This window comes from Cebus imitator, unplaced genomic scaffold, assembly GCF_001604975.1.
Source record: "Cebus imitator isolate Cc_AM_T3 unplaced genomic scaffold, Cebus_imitator-1.0 Scaffold38, whole genome shotgun sequence".
Lineage (NCBI taxonomy): Eukaryota > Metazoa > Chordata > Mammalia > Primates > Cebidae > Cebus > Cebus imitator.
The window spans coordinates 1,822,785-1,838,421 of record NW_016107353.1 but is presented as its reverse complement, the minus strand read 5'-3'; the positions used below and the strand labels follow the sequence as shown (position 1 = coordinate 1,838,421).

At 55.0% G+C, this 15,637-nt stretch overlaps 1 protein-coding gene across 3 annotated transcripts in view; it reads left to right on the top strand.

Annotated features, from left to right (window-relative positions):
- Nucleotides 1-1,775: 1,775 nt before the first annotated feature.
- Nucleotides 1,776-15,637, top strand: part of ETNK2 (ethanolamine kinase 2) — a 20,751-nt gene continuing 6,889 nt past the window's right edge. For all 3 annotated transcript variants that reach the window (XM_017525378.2, XM_017525376.2, XM_017525377.2), the window contains exons 1-5: nt 1,776-2,369; nt 3,890-4,149; nt 7,052-7,174; nt 12,041-12,183; nt 13,453-13,536. In XM_017525378.2, the coding sequence (XP_017380867.1) occupies nt 2,112-2,369; nt 3,890-4,149; nt 7,052-7,174; nt 12,041-12,183; nt 13,453-13,536 (868 nt within the window). In that variant the 5' untranslated portion in view covers nt 1,776-2,111. The remainder of the gene's footprint in view (nt 2,370-3,889; nt 4,150-7,051; nt 7,175-12,040; nt 12,184-13,452; nt 13,537-15,637) is intronic.

Sequence of the window (15,637 nt, the reverse complement as noted above, 5' to 3'; positions counted from 1 at the left end):
AAGAATCAAGTAGTGAAGAATACTGAAAGATAGTGAAGAATCAAGACTGGAACTCAGTCCGTCTGAACCGGGTCCTGGGGGCTTTCCACTTTATCACAAGCAGTGGGTACTGTCACAAGTACAGTGCTTCACACACCCTGGTTCAGGACCACGTGCACAAGCACACAGGCGCACACACACTCTGCCATCCTCCATCCCATCCACCCAGACTCCTCAGGCCGAAGTCTCTTCTCTCACCCTTATTACTGGGCTGTCTGGGGGCATGTGTAACTCGGCAAATGAGAAATCAGCATCCACCTGGAGCCACGGAAGGCATCTCTCTTCACCACAGTTGCTCACCTCTCTTTTGACAGAAAATCGTGAGGCACTGAATGGCCCAACCAGGCCCTCAGTACCTCTAGAGTCCCTGCAAGAGTCCCTGTGCAGAGCCAACGACCCCTGGGCGTCAGGACTCTGGACTCCCACTGATTCTCCATGTTCTCTTGCCCTGTGTAGCTGTGCTTTCTCACTGCAAAGGAAATGTTGGAGGCCAGGGTCTTTTCTAGCTCCATCCCGGGGCTCCATGACCTTCAGAAGGCAGGCACGACCCCATATCTCCTTCACTGTCCAATATGGCAGTCGCATGTGGCTATTTACACTAAAATTAAAAATAATTAAAATCGAATAAAATCAATGCGGCTAGTGGTCACTGCACTGGACAGCACAGATACAGAACATTTCTATCATTGCAGAAGTTGTGCTAGGCAGAGCTGGATTCTGGACAGCAGTAAGCATAGGAGCCTTGTGGCTGAGAGGTGCCGGGATAGACCAAAGAGGTAACTGGGGAAATAGCAAAGGGCCCCTTTTCTGAAGGTGCTTTTCTGGGTGGGGCAGTGAGGGATGGTGACTAGTGAGATCCCTGAGGCCTCACTATAGCAAATAGGGCCGGCAGCCAACAGAGCCCTGCTCAGGAGGTGGCAGAGAATGACCAAAGGAGAGTCTGGCTAGTAGAGAGACTTGGAGCCGGCCTGGCCTCTCTCCAGCCTCCTCCCCACAGCAACCCTTCCCCGGACACCTTGTCACCCCTTCCCCTTCCTTCCCACCCCCACCCAACACCACGCCTTGCTTTGGCCTTGTAGCTGCGCCAGGCCTTTAGTTCTCCTCCCAGGACGTGGGCAGGGTCTGTCCACTTCACACCCCGAATGCCCAGCAAAGCACTGGGCTCAGGGATACCCACTGGCCTAACTACCCAGCCCCATTCACACGCTCAGGATGGGAGGGAGGCTTTAACTCAGTCTTGCCCCAACTCCTGCCCCGGATGTGCCCAAACACTCCAACGTCCTGGCTGCTCAGTGGCCTGCCAGGGGACAGCACAGTCTGCTGGACTGGCACACATCCCAACGCCATCACCCAATGTCCCCTCTCCACGGAGTGTGTTTCTGTCGGGGGTGGGAGGTTGCCTGTGGGGGCTCTCTGCAGGGAAGCACCTTTGAGATGCAGCAGGGGTCGCCCCTGCAGAGTCATTTCCTGGGGTCCGGGGACAGGGTGGGGGCAGGGAGCAGGGGCACAGAGGGGCGAGCCCAAGCTGACGTCGCGGGAGCAGCGGGTCTCTCCATTCCAGGATGAGGTGGGGGCGCAGAACGAGCCCTCCCCAGCCTCCTCCCCCAGGCTACCGGGAGAGAGCAGGAGTCTCCCTGCCTCGGAGGCCGGGAAGCGAGCCTCGGAGGGGACCCGGGCGGGGCGGAGCCAGCGGTGGCCCCACCCCCGGCGTCACCGGGGCCCCCTAGGGGGCGTCGGGGGGCGTCGCCCCCGCCCCCACCCCGCGCTCCAGGTAGCGGCGGCCGCAGCTGCCGGCGTTGGCTGGCTGCGCTCCCCAGCGGCCCGCGGGCCGGGGCAGGGGCGGGCCGGGGGCGTTCCCGCGGGCCGCCGCCCGTGATGTCACAATCGCGGCGGGCCGCGGCGCTCCGGGGTCGGCGGTGGGCGGCGGGCCGCGAGCGGGCGATCGAAGCGGGCAGCTCGCGCCTGAGTCATGGACTTCCCCTGGCCCCTCCTCTACCCCTCCCACTCCCTCGCCGGGCCCCCCCGCCGGGGCTAGCGTCGGCCGCGGCTCCGAGGGGGTGGGGCTGCTGGGAATGGCTGTGCCCCCTTCGGCCCCTCCGCCGCGCGCGTCCTTTCACCTGAGGAGGCACACGCCTTGCCCGCAGTGCTCATGGGGCATGGAGGAGAAGGCGGCGGCCAGCGCCGGCGGCCGGGAGCCGCCGGGCCCCCCGAGGGCCGCCGCCGTCGCGTACTTCGGCATTTCCGTGGACCCGGACGACATCCTTCCCGGGGCCCTGCGCCTCATCCAGGAGCTGCGGCCGCATTGGAAGCCCGAGCAAGTTCGGACCAAGGTAGTGGAGTGGGCTCGGGGCCGAGGATGGGGCCCTGCCGGGGCTGCCACGAGGATGCGGGGACCCAGTCCTCCCATCCTTCCGGGGTGTCGGTCCCAGGGGTGCACGGCTGCTGCGCAAGAAAGGTTTGGAACGTGGTTTGTGTATGGATCTGTTTCGTCCCTAAGCAAAACTAGGCTCACACCTCCCTCGGCCCTGCACACGCCCCCCTCCTCGTGGGGCTCTTGGGCACGCCGGGTGGCCACCCGCCCAATGTCGTTTGCGGGCCGCACCCCCTGGCGCTGGGTGCTGGTGCCCCTCGCTGCCCAGAAGCGCGTATACAGCCAGCTCTGAAACCTGAGGAGGCGTGAACTTCTAAGAGACCCCCCCCAGCGCACGCATACATTTCTGCCCCACCCCATGGTGGGAGCAAATCCTCCAGGCTCTGAGCTGCCTCTATGAGTCCCTGGAGCCACCCTGTGGAATTCCAGCTAGCACCCAGCCCCTCACCATAGCTGCAGGCTCAGGCCCAGCACCCCCCACACAGGCCATCTTCCCCAGTGCCAGCTGGCCACAGGTCCCGGGACACATCTGTGGACAGAGCCATCCACTGAACCCACTCTCACAGCGGCTCCATGCAGTGGGCATTCTGGGGTTGGGTGGGGTGGGGGCAAAGTTGTGGAGAGGTTCTAAACCAAGTGTGGAGGCTGACAGACCCCCCCAGCCCTGGGGAGGGAGTAGCATTTTCAAAATAAAAGGTCCAGTTTGGTGTAAGACTGTCAAAGCATCAAGCAGGCCTGAGGTTAATTCCAGCACTGACATAACATGCCATCTGCCCTCCCCTCTCCTGCCTCAGTTTCCCTACCTAGAATTGGTTCAAATGACCTCTAAGGCCCTCCCAACTCTGTCCCATTGTGCCCCATAAATCCATGATTCCTTTCTCCTTATCACCCTGCTGTCCAGAGAACCTTGCTCACAGCTCAGTTGTCTCCTGCCTTTTCCGGTCAGGACCTCTGACCACTAAAGTCCTGGGATGGGTGCCAACCTTAGTGCCCTCCTTGTACCTCTGCCACTGGATGGGGCACGAGGTAGAGCAGAGCCCACTGCCTGGCACAAGGTGAGAGGCAGCTGGTCAGGATGTTCTGTTCTGGACAACTCCCAGCCCTCCCCTGCCACATTCTGGTCCATGGGGTTTCTTTTGGTGCTGGGATGGAGGGTAAGGAGTGGGAGGGGGCCTTTGCCTCCCAAGTAGTGTGGAAATTTCTCCACTGCCAAATCCCATTCACTAGAGGCAGACCCAGGAGTGTGTGGAAGCTGAACCCAAGCTACATTTTTTTTTTTCTTGAACGCTATAGAGACTGGAGACCCCAAAGTTTGGGGACAGAGTGGAGCATGAGTGACTTGGCTAAAGCACTGGGGGCTTGGGGTGGTTGTGCTCAGCATTCAAATGAGCACCTCCTGCAGGAGCTACAGAGCCCTGGGGAGAGACCAGAGGGACCCTGTCCCACCCCCACCCACGCACTGCCCTCTCCCCATGCCAGCGCTTCACGGATGGCATCACCAACAAGCTGGTGGCCTGCTACGTGGAGGAGGACATGCAGGACTGTGTGCTGGTCCGGGTCTATGGGGAGCGGACGGAGCTGCTGGTGGACCGGGAGAATGAAGTCAGAAACTTCCAGCTGCTGCGAGCACATGGCTGTGCCCCCAAACTCTACTGCACCTTCCAGAACGGGCTGTGCTATGAGTACATGCAGGGTGTGGCTCTGGGGCCTGAGCACATCCGTGAGCCCCGGCTTTTCAGGTGAGGAGCGTGCCAGGGCCTCTGTCTCTACTATTCTTCAGGCCTTGGGCTTGGAAATCTTTGGCATGTGGGGTCCGTAGTGGAGACTTGTAAGATCTGTGAGTTCCCTGAAATTACATAAAAAATGCATGTTTATATGCATTGCTCGGCAGAGAACAGCTATAGCTTTCCATGGATTTTAAGCGGTGTCTGCTAGAAGGATGGGTTCTGGGGGAGGAAAGGAAAAATTGTCATGAGGATGGGACCAGAGGACCTGGTTCCCTAAATGCAGCAGAGGTCTGCTTCCTGGTAACGTACCTCAAACCTCTGCCCATTCCAAGTCTGACCTGGAAACATCTCAGAGCCTTAGAAACTAAATCTGAGCCAGATCCCCAGGGCACTCAGGGCGTCCTACCTCTGTCTCAGTTTGTCAAGGAAAATGGACCCTATCCAGGGTGAGCATGGTTTACCAGCCCAGGGAGATGCTACCTCTCCTGCCAGTCTGAGCTCCTTCCGGGCTCCCTAACGAGGTGGGAACCCAGGTTTGGGGAACTGTCAAGGCCTCCTTTCAAAGGCTCACAACAACCTGTGGCTCCTGGGGAACCCCTCCCAGTAAATGCTTGGATGTGGTGGGCCCAGGAACTGGACTTTTCCTTCAAGCCTTGGGGATGCCGTAGAGCCTGGAAAGGGGGAGGACCAAAGAAGGATCCCTAGTATCTCCCTCACCTCTGTGCCAGAACAAAGGTGGCAAGCAGTGTCCTCCTTCCTCCCTCCAATGTCACGACCCACATGGAGGGCACTGACTTGAGTGAGGCCCAAGGCAGGCTGGGGTTTACTCCTGCCACTGGGACAGGGGCACAGGGGCCTGCCTAGGAGCCTTGGCGTCTGCCCAGGCTAATCCAAGGGAAGGAGGCCTCACTTACTGAGGGGAAACAAGCATGCCTGTGGGTAGAGTAAGAAGCTTCTTTGCTTCATCACCTGCCACCCACGTAACCCCAAGTGCACGTGGCTCTGTTTGTGTATGCCTTGCAGGGACTCAGAAGAAGAGGATCTGAGAGCCCCTCCACCCTCGTGCTCCTAAGCTGCTGGTCGGGTGGCATATTTCAGTTATGTATTGTAGCTGTGTGTGTGTGTGTATCTTGAGGGTGTGAGGCATACAAACCTATGCAAGGGTGTTTGCAGGTTCTAGCTGAACAGGTCCAAAAGTACCCAGACTAGAAATGTGAAACCACAGCAGGGTACAGGGGACCCTGTCCTGACTTCTGCCACTGCACTCCTCCCAGCGCTCCCTCAGTCTGGTGCAAATAAGCTCGGATATCGGCAGGTCTCACCACTCCCAGGATCCCTCCGCCTCTATGTATCCGAGGCTGTCACTCATCCTCTCATGAAAACAATTACCATTGTCAAGAAGATTGAAGCTAGATTTAGATTCCCTAAGAAGAAGAATATGGCATCTGGGGGAGAGCCAGAAATTGGGATAGGTGTAGGAGGTAGGCCCTTCCTTGATGATTTTCCCAGGATAGACCATCATTTCTCTGGGTGAAGGTGGATGTCTTCGGGGAAGGCCTCCAGGAGCCACCCCTCTACATGTTCCCTTGAACCCCACCCCCAGCCTCGGCTTGCTGAGGCTTTGCAGCATGAAAATGCTGAGTGTTGAGGTTACTTTCATTGCTATTCCAGACAACAGCCCTATTGATATTCAAGAAAACGCTCTGTTCATGCTCTGTTCCGAATCTTCCTTTGGGAAGGGAAGGCCTGAGTCTCAGGTCTGTTTCCCTGCCTTGCCCAAACCCTGGTGGGTTCCCTTCTTCTGCCCCAGGGCTCTGGCCTCTGAAAGAAAGCACAGCCTTCCTCTCTCACCCACGTGGTTGCTGCCACGCCCCTTGTCTCCTCTACCCTTTAGGAGGTGGGGGCCTTGGGGACTTCCAGAGGAACCCCAAAACTGCTCTGTTATCCCAGTAGGATATAGCCTGTCTCTTCCCAGAGCCTGGCAAGAGAGAGGGTGTCCGTGAAACAGCTTGGTAACAAGGTTTCAAACAGCCAATGCCTTTGTTGTCTTTCCCAGTGATTGTTTTTCGAGCAACAGGCAGAGGCTGTATGTTGGAAGGAAGCTGACTGTTGGAGGCTTAGCAGACGGTTGGGGGGTGGGGCTGCAGAAGGGAGGACTGGCAGGGGACTGGGAGGGCCCAGATGGGACACAGGGCCTCTGGCGATGGGGTCCTTATCAAGGCCCTCCTTCTCTGACTGGTCAGCCTTCCACTCACCCCCACCTTCTCCCAGCAACCTTCCCTACCACCCACTCCTCTCCTGAGACCTTGGATAATGTCCACAGGAGAACTTGAAAATAGAACGCTGGTTTGTTTTGCGTCCTTGGCACTCAGCCGCCAGCATTAACTCCCCATAGCCGAGGAAGGGGCTGCCCTGAGCCAGTCTGTTTTCCTCCCCACCTTGGCCAGGCTGATAAGAGGCAGGCATTTCTTCCCTGCTTGGCATCACCACCCCCGATCTCTTGGTGCAAAGTGATCTATGTTCACGTATCCTGAGAGGATGGGTCAGAGTCCAGGGGGAGGAGAAGCTGCCCCATCCCCATCCCCCAAGTGCCCCTCTGTTCTCAGGGGTAGCCGTGGGTACACTGGGGTAAGGCAAGGCCACTGACCTGTGACCAACAGCCCACTGCTCTACCCTTCTGCTCCCTGAGGCAGCCCCAGCCTGACACTGGAAAGGGAGCTGCTACCAAGCTACGGTCTTAATTTATTTTCCGTCCTTCTGCCGAGACCTTCCTTCTGTGGGACCTGTGCTCCTAAGGGACTTGCAATGATCCCATCCTTGGCCCTCTGGCTAGTGCCGTGGTGGGCCAGGAGGGGATGAGTGGGGAGGGCATGTCCCAGCACTGATGCTCTACTCTTCTTGTTCCCTGCTGTAGGTTAATCGCCTTAGAAATGGCAAAGATTCATACTATCCACGCCAACGGCAGCCTGCCCAAGCCCACTCTCTGGCACAAGATGCACAATTATTTCACGCTTGTGAAGAACGAGATCAACCCCAGGTACAAAGATCTGGGGGGGTCCAAGGCTGCCTTAATGTGATCCCCCTTCCCCATCCTTTTGGTTTCAGCCCACCCTTCCAGGAGGTTTAAGGACCCAGGTCCTGGGAGGGGGCTGGGGAGTTTCCCCTTCAGTCCTAGTTGCTAAGCCTCTGTCTCCAAGCAGAGTTGGGCCCGTTGATTAAATCTCAGGAGCTTAGATGAGCAGTTTTATACCGGTGTGCTCATTTCTCCTTGACTCTCTGATTGTGGCAGGGACCAGGGTTGGGGACGTTTCCCCATTTTACTTAGCGGATGCTGAAGCTGAGACTGAGCTTGGTCCAGTGTTACAGGGCTTGTGAGAGGCAGGGCTTCTGTTTCTCAGCCCAGGGCTGTTTCCACCTGCCCTGCCTTCTGAACCATGAGCAGGGCAGGGCCCTCAGAATGAGGCGGGACTGAACTTAGCGTCAGAGGAACTCAACTCATCAGCTGACAAGCCCTTGGGACATCAAGGTTCCTGCTACTTCCTAAGACCTTTCTTGTCCCCATGTGCCTTTGGGGACTGTGCCCCCACCTTGCTCAGACTGACAGCTTGCTGCTTCCCTCACTGCTCTTCCCAAGAAAGGAGGTAGACCCCCAACCTGACATTGCCTTTCCCCAGGGAAGACAGGGTTCCCTGAGTTTTCCCTTAAGCGCTTGGACCAGCAACCTGAGAGTCCTGTAAACCTTTAGACACCTGACTCCCCAACACACCCTGAGTGCCGAGGAAAAGATGGAGGCCTGGAGGAGAGACTGGTGTCTTGCCTTCCATCCTCCAAATAAAAGGCAGGAGTGAGTCTCTGATTCCTTCACACTCCTTGCTGGGATTGGCCATCACCCGTGTTCCAAATGTTCATGGGAGCAGGGTGCAGAAGAGGTTTAGGGGGAAGGATGTGTCTTCCCTCTTCTAAGATGACAAGATAATAATGAACTCCATCCCCATTTGAGTATGTCTCTGTCACCCACATGCATGACTGTATCCGCATCCTCCCACGCTATGCTTACCAGGCTCTGTGTTGGGACTGTTTGTCCATGGTGGCCCAGGCCTGCCCTCTCTTTGACCATGTTCAGACCTTGTATGTCAGATATTCTCTCTGGGACAAGGACTTCCTTTTCCCTCAGGGCTAGAACAGTTCACAGAGAACAGGTCCTTCCAATCCTTCAGCCCACAGCTTTTATTTGACAGATGGAAAACCGAGGCCCAGGGAGGGGATGGGACTTGCCCAGGGTCGCTGATCAGTGGCAGTTCGGGAACTAGAGCCAGGCCTCTGGTGCTCAGACATGGTCCTGAATACTACAGCTTCCTTTGACGGTGCTGCCACTGTGTGACCTTGAGGGGTAACGTTATTGGGAGGGAGTAATCCCTGGAGGAGAGCTGGCCCAATCTCTTTGCTCCTGTCACACCTTTGAACCTTGAACAAATCAAGTTGCTTAACTTCTTTGAGCCTCTTTAGGGGATGATCCATGCCCTAAGCTGCCTGACTGCCCAAAAGCAGAGCCTCGATGAGCAATCATTTAGACAAGATAAGCACCTGGAGCTCCAGGCATTGCCTAATAACCCTGGATTATTCAGTCCTTCATTTCACAGACATTGATTGACTGGGATTTAAAACAATTTAAAAATGAATGTGACATTGGCCCTGCCCTCAAAGAGCTTAAGAGCCATCTGGGTATACAGGGCACGGCCATGCACAGCTGCACAAGAAGCCAGGGTGTGTAATGTATGCTGGCGGTGGGAGAACCCGGGGAAGTTGTCTTGGCAGAGGTGGCGTGGCAGAAATGAGCAGGGAGGCTACTCCAACTGGAGGAGATGGCTGGAGCGGGGTTTGCTTATGAGTGACGAGTAGATGCGGTTGGCTGGAGCAGATCTTTGGGAGGACTTGACTCTTAGAAAGAGTCTTGTGGGGAGAAAGTACTCTTGCCTGCCCAGATCCTGACAGCGGAGTGGGGACTGGCCAGGCAGCAGTCCCAATATCAGGAGGAACCCCAAGTCTTCCCTAAGAGACCTGCAGCCCCTTCCTCACCCTCCTGCTGAGTCTGGGGCAGAGGAGCAGGAGGAGCAGTTTTTCCTGGGCAGTGTTTCTGGGATGCGGTGGTGGTTACTCTTCTGCCAATCCCACAGCCTTGAAAGAGCCCCATGGTGGCAGGACTGAAGGTAGCAAAGCTGGCGATGTTTCAAGTGCTCAGGGGAGGGAAGCGGAGCAGTGAGGGAGGCCCTGGGGAGACGGAAGGCCAGGACTGTTCCCACAGTAACCATCTTCATGGCCTTGGGGTGGGCAGGGTGGGGGTCAGGTTGAGGTCAGGGACACAGCAGCAGGCATCTTGGATGTCAGAGCCATGTTTTTCCATTTGGGACCTGAGCAAATCAAAGGAGCCCTCCCAATTCTTCTCTTGATGGTCAGTCTAAGAAAAAAAAAGGAATCTTAAAAGGTACCTTCTTAAGGAGAGTCAACACTGAAACATATCTTATGCAGACCTGTCGACACAGATAAACTCCAGGAAGCGTGGGGGAGGCCTCCCCCATATCACTCCTCCCAGCGGACTCCTTGGACTCAAAGAGGCCTTTGCAGAGCCTCTGAAGGGCACCCAGGCCTTCAGAGAGAGTACACAGCCTTCACAATTAGAAGACTCTATTCAATTTGAATCCTTGGACAGGCCAAGGACTGCTTTCCTTAGACAAGGAAGTAGAGGACCCAGCAGTGCAAGAGATGTCTGGAGGCTGGGAGGAAGCCTCTTTCCTTCCTTGAGCCTCAGTTTCCCCATGGGGCTGGACTAGATGACCTCAGATCTTTTTTTTTTTTTTTTTTTGAGACAGAGTCTCGCACTGTCACCCAGGCTGGAGTGCGGTGGTACATTCTCAGCTCACCACTACCTCCACCTCCCGGGTTCAAGAGATTCTCCTGCCTTAGCCACCCGAGTAGCTGGGATTACAAGTGCCCACCACCACGCCCAGCTAATTTTTTTTTTTTGTATGTTTATTAGGGATGGTATTTCACTATGTTGGCCAGGCTGGTCTCGAACTCCTGACCTCATGATCTGCCCACCTCAGCCTCCCAGAGTGCTAGGATTACAGGTGTGAGCCACCGTGCCCGGCCAACCTCAGATCTTCTTTAGCTTTGACCTTCTCAAAGCCTGGAAGGGAGCCTGTCCTCTCTTCCTTCCCTGGTGGGGACAGAGGGGTGCCTCAGTCACTGAATACTCTTCCTCGTGTTCTGGCCTCTGGGCTGCGTTAGGGAGCAATTGGTCTGTCCTGTGAGAAAGTGAGAGAGGGCCAGTCTCATTCTTATCCTCCTCTATGTGCTCTTGTTGTCCTGGACAAGAAACACAAACAGGTGACACGGGAATGGAGATCAAAGCCCAGCCTCCTCCTCTCTGCCCATTGGTGGTTCTAGGTTTTTAAGGACTGCGATAAGTGTTTGGCCTTTTCAGTGTACACAGACCTGTGTGCCTCCTGGGGACAAAAGTTCAGAGCACACGAGGACAGCACATCCTCATCAGACTTCCACGTGGCCTTTAATTTGATTGATTGGCTGGTTTCTTCATTCCCCAACATGTGTTTCTTTCAGCAGGAAGGACTGCTGGGTGCATGGGATGGGGGTGGTGCAGAAGGAGAGGTGGACCCATGCATCTTTGTTCATGCTGCCAAGTTGCCTGTGCATGGTCTGGCAGGGGTCTGGGACCAGGGAACACGTACTCATAACTCAAGGTAGAAGGGATGAGTCACTGGGGAGCCCACAAGGCAAGCATGCTCTCATTGAAGGCGTTAGCATTCCTTTAACAGTATAGGAGTGAACTAAAGAAGCTCTTTGTGGCCGGGCACGGTGGCTCACGCCTGTAATCCCAACACTTTGGGAGGCCGAGGCAGGTGGATCACGAGGTCAGGAGTTCAAGATCAGCCTGGCCAAGATGGTGAAAGCCCATCCTTACTAAAAATACAAAAATTAGCCGGGCATGGTGGCGGGCGCCCGTAATCTCAGCTACTTGGGAGGCTGAGGCAGAGAATTGCTTGAATTCGGGAGGCGGTGCAGTGAGCCGAGACCACGCCACTGCACTCCAGCCTGGGTAACAGAACGAGACTCTGTCTCAAAAAAAAAAAAATAGTTCTCCGTTCGCTTTGTCATATGAGCCGATGGTCAGTTTGTGAGATGACAGGTTAGACCAAAAAGTCCTAGGATTAAGAAGATTTTAATTAAAAAGAAAAAAGAGAAGAGAGGGTTAGAGCAGCCCATCTCTCTGGTCCCTTCTACCTGTGACACGGTGAGCTGCTGGGGTGAGCGGGGGCACACCAGGACATACTTCTGCCTCCTCAACAGAGCTCCATTGCTCCAGCTCCCTGCCAGGGCCCTGCTCTTCCTCCCAGGGAGGAGCTTGTGGGAGAGTCTCGACAGGCAGCGGCACCTCCTCCTGGCGAGTTTTCCCAGCATCCTAAGAGCGGGTCTGTTTTGCATCCCTCCCCACTGCTCCCGTTGCCCTTGCTCTCTCTTATTCTGGAATCCCTGAGTCTGGACACTGGCCCTGCCCTTTCCCTGTGTCTCCTTCCTTACCCTCCTGTCCCTTTCACAAAGTAGCAGGGACGCCCTCAGCCAGCGACTTTTATGCCCTGCCTCATGCTTTGATGCCCATGTCTTAATCAGCTTCCTAGTGTAACCAGAGAAGTCAGATGGACGGGAAGCCTCAGTGCCATTTTACAGTTGATAAAAGCGAAGGTCTGAGAGACCGGCCGTTTTCCCAGGGTCCCCTGCAGTAAGACGGAGGGAGTGATGAGGCTCGCACTCAGGGCTCTTGAGGCCAAGCACCTCCCTGTCTATCCGCCCTCCCTTCACTGGCTCCCTTTTTTTTGCCACTGCCCAGCCTTTCTGCAGAGGTCCCTAAGGTGGAGGTGTTGGAACGGGAGCTGGCCTGGCTGAAGGAGCATCTGTCCCAGCTGGAGTCCCCTGTGGTGTTTTGTCACAATGACCTGCTCTGCAAGAACATCATCTATGACAGCACCAAAGGTATGGCTTCTCTGGCCCTGGGACAAGCAAAAGGAGACCTGCATTTGGGTCTTTATTTTTATTTTTATTTTTTAAGAAACGGGGTCTCATTATGTTGCCCAGGCTGGAGTGCAGTGGCTATTCACAGGTGCAATCCCACTACTGATCAGCACGGGAGTTTTGACCTGCTCCGTTTCAGACCTGGGCTGGTTCACCCCTCCTTAGGCAACCTGGTGGTCCCCCATTCCCGGGAGGTCACCATACTGATGCTGAACTTAGTGCGGACACCCGATCGGCATAGCGCACTACAGCCCAGAACTCCTGGGCTCAAGCGATCCTCCCATCTCAGCCTCCTGAGTAGCTGGGACTACAGGCACGCACCACTGCACCTGGCAGATTTAGGTCTTAAGTTAATTTGTAGGAGGGAAGGGGAAAAGCAAATAAAAATTTCCCACTTTGAAAAATCCGTGCCAAGGGCCGGGCACAGTGGCTCATGCCTATAATCCCAACAGTTTGGGAGGCCAAGGCATGTGGATTGCTTAAGCCCAGGAATTCAAGACCAGCCCAGGCAATGTGGTGAAACCCCGTGTCTACCAAAAAAATACACAAAACTTTGCCCAGTATGGTGGTGCATACCTATAATCCCATCTGCTCAGGAGGCTGAGACAGGAGGATCACTTAAGCCTGGGAGGTGGAGGTTGCAGTGATGGAGCCACTACACTCCAGCCTGGGTGACAGAGTAAGACCCTATTTAAAAAAAAAAATCTATGCCAAGAAAGAACTCAAAATCATGGTTTGCGGAGGTCCTCAATAGTAGGGCACTTAAGCCATTACTCCGACAGTTCTGGACTTCTGAGAACACTGTGGCTGGCCCGAGCCTTCAGGGAAGGAGCGGGGTAGGGGAGAGTTGGGGGGAGGGGGGGAGGGAGGGAGGGAGGAGAGAGGAGAGAGACACCAGCATACCTCCTGATGTTGCTGCTGAGAGCATCACTCCAGGGCATATTAATACTTAGCTGTATTCCTGATCCTTAGCCATGCTGAGGACAGATGTCTTTAGATGAGGAGAGCCTGAAGATCCAGCTGTGTGAGAGGGACACTGGGAGCTGGGAAGGGCAGATAGAAGGATGGAAGGAAGTAGCTTAGAAGACTACTGCAGCGATGGGGTTGGGCAGGATTGCTGCAGAGGCCGGCATTGGTCAGTGGGTGCATCCCAGAGGTCAGTGGAAGCTTGACCAGGCCAGTTTCCAGATCTCCTGGGCCAACGCTCATCGACTGTCCTCTGTTTCATAGGTCACGTGCGGTTCATTGACTATGAATATGCTGGCTACAACTACCAAGCTTTTGACATCGGCAACCATTTCAATGAGTTTGCAGGTGAGAGGGGCATTGCTACCGTCACGTGCTGCGTAGCGACGTGTCAATGACCGCATGTAGATGGTGGTCCTATGAGTCTACTGTATGTTTGTGGTAACAGGTACCATATTGTTACTGTACCTTTTCTATGTTTAGATATGTTTAGATGAAGAACTACTTAGCACTGTGTTATAGTTACCTACAGTATTCAGTACAGCGACATGCTGTACAGGTTTATAGTCCAGGAGCCACAGGCTGTACCGTGTAGCCTGGGTGTGTAGTAGGCTGTCCGTCTAGGTTGTGTACGTACACTCTGTGATGATCACACAAAGTCACCTAATGGTGCGTTTCTCAGAAGGTATCCCTGTCATTAGGCAATACGGGACTATATTTGGCCGATGTTCAAAGCACCCTGTTTATGATGGGGACCAGGGCCGGGGCATGGGGAGGGCCGGAGGTGGTTCTGTACTTGGAGGGTAGAGGCTAGATAGCTTTTGTCCTCCAAAATATCACAGCTTGAGTGGTTAAGGCACAGCCTGCTTTTAGAGAATTCCAAGTCTCGTTGGGGAACCAGGACTGACATACACAGGGCAGACCTCTCTTAGCCCATATGGCACTTTGGTACCAACTAAGCAAATGTGACCTCTGTAGGATCCCTGAAGATACTCAGCTTGGTACACAAATTAGAAAAAGACCCCTTCCTCCGGGTGGACACAGACAATTGCTGCGGCTTGGCTGCCATAGCACAGGATGACTCCAGCCTCCGCTCCTTTGTCCAAGCTCCTTTATGCCCAGTGCAACTGGCGAAGTTGTACATGGGGGCCTTCCATACAGATAAGGAGCAGAACAAGCTACAAGCAGCTGTTTGCCTGGTAGCCTGATGAGAATCATCTAAGTAGAATCTAAGTATGTGCTATGTAATTTGACTCCCTAAGTTCAGTTCCTGGCTTTGCTGCTTACTGGCTGTGTGACCCTTGGGCAATTTATTTACCCTCTCTGTGCCCCTGTAAAATGGAGATCATAATAGTTCCCACTTCATAGTGTTGATATGAGATACACACACACACACACACACACACACACACACACACACACACACGTCTGACACATACTAAGCATTGTATTGGCGTTTGGTACTATGATTAGACTGGGAAGCTTTCCGGGAGTGGGAATGGAAAGGGCAGGGTAGAGGGGTGATTCCTAGGGTAGGCAGTTGTTCTATAAAGGCATGGTATGCACAATGGAACCATTTGTGTAAAGGAAGCAGGGCAGGTTTTTCCGGCTTGAGACTTAGGTGGGACCGAGGAGGCAACTCACATGGACGGAGCTGGACACTGGGACTGGAGAGCTGTCCCCAGACTAGCATGGTGAGGGGTTCACATGAGGGGGCCAGGCCCGATGGCTCAGGATAGGTAAGGCATGTGCAGGCCAATTGGAGAGCTACTCTCCACCAGTGGTGTCGGGCCAACTGTGTTCCTCCTGGAACCCCAGGCGATGAATCTGTTGAGCATTGACTGTACCTGAGAGTACACCTAGGAACACCTGGGGTGATGGGGCCTCGGCTGGGCAGAGCAGCGGAGCCTCAGGGTGTGCCGTGGAGCAGAGGCTGGTACCAGCAGGGCCCTGGGCCTGGGAATGCTTGGATGCCAGGCCCATTGGCCTTTCCACAGAGGATAATTCTTAAGCGTTTTAAGCCCTTCTCACCCACGGCACAGAGCAAAGTCCAACTGGAATTTCTCCAAAGGGGTAGATTGTAGCCTGCTCCCAAGTTGAGAATGGAGGAGGCAGAACCTAGCATGGGGGAAGGAAGAGAGCTGGGGAGATCCAGACCTGGGGAGAGGGACCTCACGGGTACGCAGGAGTGAGGAAGACAGTTCTGGGCACTGGGAGATGAGACTTCCAACCCTGACTCTGCCTCTAACCACTGTTTGACCTTGAGCGCACTTCTTCTCTTCTGTGGGCCTCCGTTTCGACATCTGTTCGAGGAGATTCTTTTCTAGCCACACTCCTGGAGCCTCAGGAGACTGTGTCTGTTTCTCCAGGGATATAAAGGAAGCTTGAGAAGGACAAGAAGAAGAGGAAGGAGGGGACATTGGAGAAGGTGGCCCAGTCCGGGTCCTGT